This window comes from Mercenaria mercenaria, chromosome 11, assembly GCF_021730395.1.
Source record: "Mercenaria mercenaria strain notata chromosome 11, MADL_Memer_1, whole genome shotgun sequence".
NCBI lineage: Eukaryota > Metazoa > Mollusca > Bivalvia > Venerida > Veneridae > Mercenaria > Mercenaria mercenaria.
In genome coordinates this window covers 3,194,401-3,206,669 of record NC_069371.1, presented here as the reverse complement: position 1 = coordinate 3,206,669, position 12,269 = coordinate 3,194,401, and the positions used below count along the sequence as shown (strand labels likewise).

Sequence of the window (12,269 nt, the reverse complement as noted above, 5' to 3'; positions counted from 1 at the left end):
GTCAGTTTGTTGTCAGTTAAATGTCAGTATTTAATGTATGATTGTTTACTTACAGAAGTTACAGGTAAGAATAATAGTACCTCCACCATATTTTACCTGGGTTCCAAGAATATAAAACTTAGTTTGGAGACCAGTCTCAAAATGCAATCTTGCCATTGGTCAATTTCAAAATTGATCTAAGAAACAACCAATCAGTTGCTGGAGTTTTGAGACTGGTCTTCAGACTCAGTTTTATAATCTCAGGACCTGAAATGAAATTACCATCTTGCATACCATTGCTTTTGTGTATCAATCTAGTATTGCTTTAACACGAAAAAAAACAAGTGTTTATAGAATATTAGCCATTTTCCACACTCATATTTTTTTCTGAAAATTTCATATATTTCTGAAAACTTATTTTTTCTAGTATTTTCTTCGAGTTTGAATAATTTGCCTTTCCCGTATTTTTGGATATTTATGGTTATAGACAGTAGGAAATCTGGGTAAAATTTGTCCATTTTCCTCACTTGCCTGAGTTGCTTTATAAACAAACTGCATACTGTTTTTAAAACAGAAAATAGGGATTTTTTTTGTTTGCTTATTTAAAAGTTTAATCTATTTTGTATAAATTATTTGCCACAAAACCTAAAATTTGAAGAATTAGTTTTAAGGGGAATGCTAACAACGTACACAAAGATCAAACTTAGCTTCTTAATTGGACTTTTTCTAAATTTCACAAAATTTTTCTTACACAACAGATATTTTGATATCACATACACGCACACAACAGTTTCTGCCTTTTTGGGTTATCACACACACAGGCTTTTGGTTTTTGGTTATAATGCATAGATAACACAAAATCTATATTGTTAGCTAAATCACAAAAGAAAACAAAAGCCTGCTTTTGGTTTTGGCTCATGGTGAGCTTTTGTGACCGCTCAATGTCCGTCCATCAACATTTTCTAAAAAAAATCTTCTTCTTGAAAACCACTGGGCAGATATAAGAAAAAACTTTAAAATTCTTCTTGTCTGAAGCCTAGGTCTTGGATATTTGGTATGTAGCATTGCTTGTGGTCCTCTACCAAGATTATTCAAATTATTACCCTGGGGTGAAAAGAGGCTCCACCCCGGGGGTCCCAAGTTTTTACATAGGAAAAAAATTTAAAAATGTATTTGTCTGAAACTGCAAGGCCTAGGCTTTTGATATTTGGTATGTTGCATTACCTAGTGGTCCTCTACCAAGATTATTCAAATTATGCCCCTGAGTTGAAAAGAGGCCCCAACCAGGGGGTCCCAATTTTTACATAGACATATAGGAAAAGCTTTAAAAATCTTCCAGCCTGAAACTGCAAGGCCTAGGCTTTGATATTTGGTATGTTGCATTGCCTAGTGGTCCTCTACAGAAATTATTCAAATTATGCTCCTGGGGTGAAAAGTGGCCCTGTCCTGAGGGTCCCAAGGTTTCCATAGACTTGTATAAAAATCTTCTTGTCTGAAAGTTTAAGGCCCAGGCCTTTGATATTTGGTATGTAGCATTGTGTAGTGGACCTCTAACAAGATTGTTCAAATTATGCCCCTGGGGTTAAAAGAGGCCCCACCACAGGGGTCACTTGTTAAATGAGTTATATAGGAAAAAATATTTCAATAGTTATCAGATCATGTTTCCTAGATTTTTTTCATTATAATTACCTGATGACCCTAAGTGATTAGGGGTCACCTAATGGTGACTTTGACCTACTGACCCACTTTCTTATTTCCTATAATATTTAAGCATTTTGACATTTGACAGTTTTACATTTGAAACATGTTCACACAACTGGGAAAAGATTTCAATGCTTGACTTTCTTACCTGATCTCTTACACCTGTCAATGTAGCTTTACATTACTCAGGTGAGCGATCCAAGGTCATCATGATCCTCTAGTTAGCAGTTTATTATTTTTGTTTACTCAATTAAGTCATTCCAAATCGCCAATATAATTTGACTTGTGCATTTAAGAAGTCATATTAAAAATGTCACACATAGTCACGTTAGTATTCTTAGATGAAGCATAAAAGGGAAAACATGTTTTTGAAAGAAAGTCTACATCTGCTGTGGGTCTCGGGGCTATTTTAATAGACTTGTACCATAGATTCAGTCAGCACTGATACTGTAGCATATACATAGAAACAAATATATATATTTATATTTTGCCTGTACTGTAAGGTCTTTAAATGGCTTATAGATGATAAAAATTTCTCAAAATATATCTACCCTTAGATGATATAATGTACCCTGTATTCATGGCTTATGTATCTCTTATGTTCATGTGCTTCCAAGGTTCTAAATCTCGAGTTTGGAAACCAGTCTCATCATGTAACCATGCCATTGGTCAGTTTCAAACTTGTGCTCACCAACAGCCAATCAAATACCAGAGTTTTTAGACTGGTCTCCAAACTTGATACCTTGGTATAGCTCAATAACTTTGACATTTGACCCAAAGCAGCTCTAGGATCATGTTTAGGTTTCACCAGAATGCATTTTACTATAATTTCATTCTTGTGTAAAAGAGTGGTTTTACTGTAAACATTAAATAGCTGACAAATTTAATGCTTTCAAGCATAATATTATGTGCTTTTGTAAATCTAATAACTTTATTATCATTATTTGGCTTCTATTCAGTGTGTCGCAGTCTAAACCTAATATTGTATAATTATATATTTTATATGATTTCACAGACTATTAAAAGACCAACCCAGACTTTTTCTGCATTTTGCCTCTCCAATATTCTTGTAGCTCATAAATACATATTTCTGTAGCCTTATTGTTGTGGGGAAATGTTTCAATATGCATAGGCTTATACAGTGTAATTATATTTTGTCTTTTTCCTGCTAAAACATAAGCTCAGATAGAAGTTTTTTCTCCACATGGACTTCACAGCAATCGGGATATTGTTACTTCTCTAAATGTTTTTTTTTTTACAATTAGAATTGCTGGTAAAAAGTCATGGGAATTTCTAAATTACAAAAGTAGACATTTTTTGTCTTATTTATTGAAAAATTCCATTTATTTAATGAACTTAAGGATAAGTTTACATAGTTAATTTATGTTTTAGTTATAAAATGACATGGCAAATTATTTTTTTAAGGAAGCCGAACTGTGAAACCTCCTTGTTTCATAAAGTCTGGAATATAGTTGTCAGAAATAAAGTGAAATTTGAAGATTTTCTGTTCTCATTTTTGTATTGTAAGGCAAAAAACGATACTTTTGAAAAGGCATATAGGTGGGAAAACATTTTCAGTGGTGGCATGTATGGTCTTGGGTATTAATTATTGTACATGTTATACAGTTATGAGTTAAAATAAATATTTAGAACTTTTAAAACATTCATCGAAGCTGATTGTTAGCAGTCCAGGTGAATATTTTATACTGATTTTGATATAGATTGAGAAATAATATTTCTGTATAAAACACTTGAAGAGATCTGTATAAAGTGCTAATTTTGTTCATAATCCTCCAGCACTTAAAGGAACTGGTCACCAGATCGTTCGACAACAATTTTTTTTTCTTTTTTAGATATCTGGAAATAAATGCTATATTTCTTAAGAAAGCTTTAAAACTTAATTACTGACAAACTTTATGGTACAGAAACACATGAGAATTTGCTGTTTTTACTACTTTTTACAATGAAAATCAAATTGTTTGCAACGCTTTACTCCAGGTAGACTGTCTTGATTATATAATCTATATTTTGAAGCCATAATTCACTATTCCATATGGCACTATTGTTACACACGGGAAAATGTCTTATGTGCGGGGTCTGGGTTTGATCCGACGCGGTCATCTTTTTTCTTGATTTGGAATTTAAAATATTTATAGAAACAAGAACTCATATTCTAATGTTCATAATATGACCAAACTTTAATTTGAAAGAAAGATTATTTTTTAGCCAAATCTGGAAGTCAGTGCCTTTATTACTTTTGAAACAATTTTTTTTCATGACAGAGATATCAGTAAGTCTGGTATCCTTTGCAAACTTAGACAAAAACAATTTTTGAGACAGTTTCATTTTTTACCAAAAAAGTATGAATGAGTCACTCTTAAAGAAAACAATGTTGTTATTCCAGCTGAAGAAAAAGAGAAAATCTCAGAAGATGAGAGGAAAGAATTAATACCAGAAAACATGGAGTTACGTGCGGACAGAATCAAGCAGCACCAGTTTCCAACATACGTGCCTCCAAACGTCAAGGATGACATGGCTCCTGATGCTCTCGGATCTGTTCCATTCAAACCTACAGAAGTTGTCGTGAAAAGGAAAGTGCCTTATTTCAATTTAAAAGTATGTTTGATTTTGCATCATTTTTCACTTTTTTTTACCTTCAGTCATTATTATTTTTTGCTTTTTTTTCAAAAGGGTAAGACATATTTATATATTGGAGCAAAGTCATTGACATATTTCTATCAAACAAGTTACGACTAAGAATACATGATTTAAGGCTTGCTGTACCCCATTAAGTTCTGGGAGTTTTGGCATAAAGTTGTTTATCCAAAATATCTTAAATAAAACCTGTATGGAACATACAGAGACAAAAATTACATATGGATGTCAAACATCACACTGATGTGCTGGAAAGAAAACCAACTTGCAATAGTCTTGAGGATGTCGTAAGGATTAGATAATATCCTTGACAATGTTTTTCATATTACAGCTATCTAGATGGTAACAAGCATTTATGTGTAACAGCACATATAGTTGTGGTAATTTTAGTTCCCCAAAATACAAGTGAACATTATTCCTGTTAAACACACAGGAGTTCTGTGTGGCTATGTGCCGGTAATATGTCCAAACCACTGAAACTGGGCTGAGGTTTGTCTCTTCTTTCTTTATAATGAAATTATTGAAAAACAGATTTTTTGATCTTATAGATTTCAAACTGAAAATGTTTTCTTTGCCACACTGGGAATATTTTCTTCATAGATAAATTGATATATTATATATTGATATTGTACATTAGTGTTATTACAGCAGTGACTGGGAAACCCATGAGACATGAGCCATAGTCACATAAAAAAAAATGTCACCTAAGTTTAGTGCTGATGAGCCCTTTCACAGCTAAATGTATATATCAAAGGATGAAATATTTATAGTGCAGATCTTATGTAAAAATGTAACCAACTGATTCTGCCTTTGTGGCCAGTGTAGATCATGATCAGCCTGCACATCCTTGCAGTCTGATCATAATCTACACTGTTTGCCATTCAGTCAGTATATTTTGGTAAGCACTCCTTTTCACAGTTAATGGTATTGTCCAAATTGAAAGATGGATGAGCTCATTGTAGAAATTTAGCAGGGTATGGGTTAAGAATGTTATCCAGTGTATGATTAGAGCACTGTTCGGAAGACTTACATTTATTATCAGAGGTATAAAGGAGTATTGTTCAGTTCTACCAGGAAAGTAGAGTAAACTAGCTCTGAATTACATGTACCAGTATTACAAGTGAAAACTGCTTTGAATTTTACTGACATTAAAGCTGTGAAACTGTTACAGTTGTACACTTGTATTTAATTAAGAGCTTCTTTAATCTAAAGTAAATACATACTACAGTGCCAATTCCTAGTACGAAAGTCACAGCTGTCCCAAAGAAATTTCTGAATGTCACATAATTTATTGTGTATGATGGGCCATTGTCCCATGGACAAAAATTATTTCCCAGTCACTGTTACCGGTACATATATTTTACTCTTATTATTCAGAAGTGAAATATTTACAGTTCAGGTATTTTTTTAAAGAGATTTTGGTTAAATATATCACATGAATATCCACAAGCTTCATGCATAACCACCCAGAGAGTTCATTTCTGACAATTTATTGGTGATTTGAAATTTTGAAAAACATTATCAGGTCTGTGATCTGCCTATGTATTAAACTTATGAACTGTTTACATTTGTTATCAACTTGATTAACAACTTAAGTGTTGAAGTTGAACATTTTTATGCCCCCGAAGGGAGGCATATAGTTTTTGAACCATCTGTCCGTCTGTCCGCAATTTTCCTGTCCGGTCCATATCTTTGTCATCCATGGATGGATTTTCAAATAACTTGGCATGAATGTGTACCACAGTAAGACGATGTGTCGCGCGCAAGACCTAGGTCCATAGCTCAAAGGTCAAGGTCACACTTAGACGTTAAAGGTCATTTTTCATGATAGTGCATTGATGGGCGTGTCCGGTCCATATCTTTGTCATCCATCGATAGATTTTCAAGTAAATAAGCATAAATGTGTGGCACAGTAAGATGACGTGTCGCGCGCAAGACCCAGGTCTGTAGCTCAAAGGTCAAGGTCACACTTAGACGTTAAAGGACATATTTCATGATAGTGCATTGATGGGCGTGTCCGGTCCATATCTTTGTCATTCATGCATGGATTTTAAAATTATTGGGCATGAATGTGTACCACAGTAAGACGACGTGTCACGCACAAGACCCAGGTCCATAGCTCAAAGGTCAAGGTCACACTTAGACGTTAAAGGTCATATTTCATCATAGTGCATTGATGGGCGTGTCCGGTCCATATCTTTGTCATTCATGCATGGATTTTAAAATTATTGGGCATGAATGTGTACCACAGTAAGACAACGTGTCGCGCGCAAGACCCAGGTCCGTAGCTCAAAAGTCAAGGTCACACTTAGACGTTAAAGGTCATATTTGATGATGGTGCAATGATGGGCATGTCCGGTCCATATCTTTGTCATTCATGCATGGATTTTAAAATAACTACGCATGAATGTGTGGCACAGTAAGACGACCCATGTCCGTAGGTCAAAGGTCCTAAACTCTAACATCGGCCATAACTATTCATTTAAAGTGCCATCGGGGGCATGTGTCATCCTATGGAGACAGCTCTTGTTTCCAGATAGTCCAATACCTGTAGACTGCAAGAATCTTTTATATAGAACTGCATGCCTGAAATCAAGTTTTCAGTTACTCAGGCCAACTGCTCTTGTCCAACAATCACTGCTGTTGTTGCTATTTAGGAGTTTGAAGGTCAGCCTACATGCGTATAACAAGAAAGCCAATGAAATCTATAAATACATATCATTGGTTGATGTTCTGCTTTTGACACAGTTCTTAACACAAGGAACAAGCAAATACTAATCTTACCAAGCCTTTTAGCAGTATCAAACTAGCTGAAAAGATAAGTGGACACCTGCTGTTCTATTGTTACAACTGTTATCCAACTAAACACTTGATGCCGCAGTTGAAGGAGACTTTAAATATTAAATCTAATTATTAAAATTAATATTTCAATAATGGTGTACTTTTTATATAGGATGAAGTAATCACTTTGCCACCACCTGTTACAATGAAGGAGAAATCTACAGTCAATGTTACACGGACCAGTCTGGCCATAGACTTGATGAAGGAAGGGGAATTAACTCTATTACCAGAAGCTATAGAAACAAAGAAGCCTGCTCCAGTACAGATTGTCTCCCTTACCCCTCCACAGGCTTTGTTCCAGCCAATGGAGTATCCACCACTGCATATATTTGTAAGTTCAAAAATACTAATCAGTGAATATTCTTCTCTTGCGTAACAAAAGAATATTTTATTTTACAACTTCCTTCTCATTCTGCTGAAAAACTTTGGAGACAAACATGAGTAATGGCTGTTTACACAGACAACTTCATAATTATGATAATACAAAGTTGCTCCAGGATCCACTCTCAGATCTATTTCTCCTTTACAAAGTGTGGTAGAATTTAGAGTTAAGAATTTTGATTTTGGAAATTACTAGTTGTTTTTTAAGAGAAGTTAAAATTTCTATTGAATAAGTAAACAAAAATGTTTTATACATAAGTAAATGTATTTAGATTTGTTGAAAATGTAAGATACAAATATGCCTATACAATATGCTACAAGATCTACAGTTACATGTTATATTTGACAGAATCCAGCACCAGGTTTACAAGTGTTCCAGTCTCCTGTACCCTACGCTGAGACTGATATAGACTTCCACCTGTGTCCTCTACCGCGGTACTTCAGAAAGGATCATAGTACAAACATGCATGCTGCAACACAGAGGAAATATATGGACAGAGAGGTATGATATTTTGTTCTTTTTATTTTTGGGGGGAGAATGGGACAGGTTAGTGTATTATAAGCAATAACAAGAATAAAGGTTATATATAGAGACTTTCCAAATTAAGTGATAGTAGGAGACCTGAGAGACAGGTGACATTTTTCGTATTTTGGAGCCTAAATAGAACAGACCACCTGCATGAATTTCAAACATAAAAGGGATTCTGATCAGCAAACGTTGTATTTGAGTGGATCATAGTGATCTTAGCAGCTCAGTCACGAAGGCCCCCATCCTAATTCGTTATTATGTTTCCCACCACACAGTGGTGTGGGAGACATATTGATTTACTCCAGTCTGTGTGTGTGTGTGTCTGTCACAAAGCTTGTCCGCGCTTGTAAGTCTAACATTTCTCATCCGATCTTCACCAAACTTGAACAAAATGTGTTTGACCATAAGACCTCAGCCAAGTTCGATAACTAGCCAAATCCGCCCAGGCACTTTTGAATTATGGCCCTTGAATTACTGATTGAGTCTACTCGTCCAAGCTGTCTAACTGGGTCCATTCATCTAAGCCATCTAGAGAAACTAGACATTTTTCATAGGAGCAGTTGTGGGAGACATGCGCTTTTCTCAAAACCATCTCTAGTTTATTGTTGATTTAGATATGATATTGAGAATACATTGTGTTACAATTTTGTTTCAGGATGTTGTTCGAGGTATTATGGCATGGAAGAAGTTCCCATCACAGGGACTTACATCTCTCAGTAACACTCCTACACTGACCAATGTATGGGTACCTAGATGGTGAGTAACTAGAATATACATTGTATTATTGACATCTCTTTAGAAAGGCAGTAATTTTCTTTCCGTTAGACAACCTTTCTAGAAATACAACCTCTGCACAACAGTCACATACTGTGAAATCATTAATATTCTTAGGGGACTAATTTTCGTGGATTTTTCGGTTGGGTCAATCCACAAAATCTAATCCCAAAAACAAGTAAAATTCCCATTCATTTTATGTTCAAAAGTTGAAATCCACAAATTCATATCCCCACGAAATTGCTGTTTTGACCAAAACCACAAAAGTTCATGCCCACGAATTTAAATGATTTTACAGTATTACATTTACAGTAGCTTTGGTAATTTTTGCATCACATTTATTTCATGATTTGCCAGAGCACAGACTATTTGCATTGTTTAAATTTTAGCTTCATAGTTTTTTCTACTAAGGGAAGTAATGCTTCTTAATATTTACAGGAGTTTTGAATGTTCATTTTTCATTCTAAATGAATTCCACTTGAGCCAGTGCTAGTAGGGTTGGGGGGCATTAGGGATGTTACTTATTTCATTTCCACTCATGAACAGATTCGGTCAAACCAAGTCTGCTGTTCAGTTGCTTGGTTGTATTCTGTACATCCTGAGGATCTTTTCACAGACTTTATTATTGAATTAATGTGTTGCTGTAATTGTAAATTTTAGCAAAAATATAACCTTTAAGAATATAACGCAGTAGGCTTCTCAACAATGTTTGTTTTAGAGAGGTTAGGGGTCACACTGGCTTACAACTTTATTAAGCCTATGCTAGTGAAATGGTAACACCATGTAAATGTAAGATGAAAAAGCATCATAGAATGACCTACATGAAAAAAATTCTAACCACTTTCATGAAATTATAGCAAATGGCTGAGGTGGCAAATGGCGTGGTGAACTCAATGTTGCATTGTGTCAGTTATATTTAAACCCAGTTTTGCTTGTTTAAGAAATAATTTATAGCAAAAGAGTGCTTTATCACTATTAATGCACGATGGGCGGTTATACGGCGGGTGTAATAATTGCACAAGGGCTCAGCCCAAGTGAAATTATTTGTACAACATATTACCGCCCAAGTGTATAAATAGTGATAAAGCACTCTTTTGCTATAAATTATTTTAATTCTAATATGCCCTTAATCTAAAACAGTAGATAAGATATAGAAGCGCTCTTTCTTGGTCGCAACAAAAACTTTGACGTCACTGCATGTTAACGTGATGTCATTCTAGCGTAAGAGTGTTTTAACAGTGACAAGCATATTAGAATTAAAGTTAATATATCTGTCTTGATACTTGTCAGCGGGAATCTTAAATATTACAGTGCCTAGTCAATAAAGTCAGAGATATGCTAATGATATTTACACGGGGCAAGATTATGTTGAATCATAGAAGAGCTGCTAGAGCTGTAATGCACTTATTTTACTGCCCTTATGACCGCCTTTTATGCATTTCAGTGCATTTTAGCAGCTGTGCTATTAAAGCGTGATAACTATTTTCTTTGAATATGCTTATATCATGAAAAGAAAATTGAAAATTGTATTAAACTGGTTTAAATTTATGGTAGAAAATCCTAAAATCAAATTTTGCTTATAATTACAGGGATGATCCATTTGGCAGTGAATTATTACCTACAGATGTTCCACCTCTTCTTGACAGCCTGCCAACTGATGATGGTGATAATATTGTCGATGAGTTAGTAGTTTATAATATTCCCATTTTTAGCTCATCTGATTTTTTGAAAAAAATTGATGAGTTATTGTCCACTTGATCAGCGTCAGCGTCTGTGTCGGCGTTGCCTGGTTAAGTTTTTTGTTTAGGTCAGCTTTTCTCCTAAACTGTCAAAGCTATTGCTTTAAAACTTGCAACACTTGTTCACAATCAATAGCTTACTCTTACTCTATACAGTAAGAAACATAACTCCATCCTGCTTTTTGCAAGAATTATGGCCCCTTTTGGACTTATAAAATATCAGATTTCTTGGTTAAGTTTTATGTTTAGGTCAACTTTTCTCCTAAACTGTCAAAACTATTGCTTTAAACCTTGCAACATTTGTTCACCATCAAAAGCTGACTCTGAACAGCAAGAAACATACATGTAACTCCATCCTGCTTTTTGCAAGAATTATGGCCCCTTTTGGACTTACAAAATCAGGTTTCTTGGTTACGTTTTGTGTTTAGGTCAGCTTTTCTCCTTAACTATCAAAGCTATTGCTTTAGAACTTGCAACACTTGTTCACCATCAAAAGCTGACTCTGTACAGCAAGAAACATAACTCCATCCTGCTTTTTGCAAAAATTATGGCCCCTTTTGGACTTAAAAAATATCAGATTTCTTGGTTAAGTTTTGCGTTTAAGTCAAATTTTCTCCTTAATGGTCAAAGCTGTTGCTTTAAAACTTGGAGCAGTTATTCGCCACTAAAAGCTGACTCTGCACAGCAAGTACCATAACTCTATATTGCTTTTTTGCAAGCATTATGGCGACTTTTGGACAGTGGGTATGATAATATTTCTGTTATACAGAGACAAAAAATCAGATGAGCATCTGCATCCGCAAGGTGGTGCTCTTGTTTTTCATCTGTAGTACACTCATTAAGAGCAACATATTATTTTTTTATATATGTACTTTCCTATGTTTTCAACATTAAGTACAAAACAAAACTTGTACATGAAAAAAAAATTATCAAAAAAAAAAACAATATACTGTAAAAATAGTTAATATTTATAGGAGATCTTGCACTTGCATTAGCACATGGGATAAAATTTCAGTAATCAAATAGAATCATTTGTCTTTAAAAATTTTGTTTTCACAAATTATGTCCCCACAAAAAAGCCATTTTGATGCTACACTTTTGATCCAGTTATTTAAGAATACAGTTTATATTGTAGAACCCCACTTTGTCTGAAGGTTGCAAAGTTGGGGGACTATAAGTCCCCTTGTTCCACCAGTAAGAAACTAAAATATTGTCAATGAATGCAAAATTTTATACATTCATCCCTTTTTCCAGGGAGGAAGATGAGGAAGGTAGGACAACTTCTCGTATGACAGTGGCCTTGACCCCTGACATGGTAAATGCCCAGTTTCAGATGATAGACCCGTCTACACCAGCTGAGGAAAAGGTTCCAGTGTAAGTAGACATCAGTTGCTTGTCTTCTTTGCTCTGTTTTTAGCTCGACTTTTTGAAGAAAAAGTAGAGCTATTGGTTAAAGTTTTTGATAAAGTCAAATATCTCTGTTACTCTCAATGCTATTGACTTGAAACTTAAAATAGTTATTTACTATCAAAGTCTACACCAGGAGAAACAATCCCTGTAACTCTGATTTGAATTTTGACTCTTTTTAGCTTAGAATTTTTTGGTTAAAATTTTTGATAAAGTCAAATATATATTTGTTCTGGCAAAGCTCTAATTCAGAGTTATGCACT

The 12,269-nt window shown here is 34.6% G+C and overlaps 1 protein-coding gene across 1 annotated transcript in view; it reads left to right on the top strand.

The window, feature by feature from the left end:
• Positions 1-12,269, top strand: part of LOC123532147 (cilia- and flagella-associated protein 221-like) — a 31,860-nt gene that overhangs the window by 17,636 nt on the left and 1,955 nt on the right. The window contains exons 13-19 of the mRNA XM_053518363.1: positions 4,085-4,372; positions 5,730-5,734; positions 7,289-7,507; positions 7,907-8,059; positions 8,742-8,842; positions 10,450-10,542; positions 11,854-11,973. Of these exons, the coding sequence (XP_053374338.1) occupies positions 4,085-4,372; positions 5,730-5,734; positions 7,289-7,507; positions 7,907-8,059; positions 8,742-8,842; positions 10,450-10,542; positions 11,854-11,973 (979 nt within the window). The remainder of the gene's footprint in view (positions 1-4,084; positions 4,373-5,729; positions 5,735-7,288; positions 7,508-7,906; positions 8,060-8,741; positions 8,843-10,449; positions 10,543-11,853; positions 11,974-12,269) is intronic.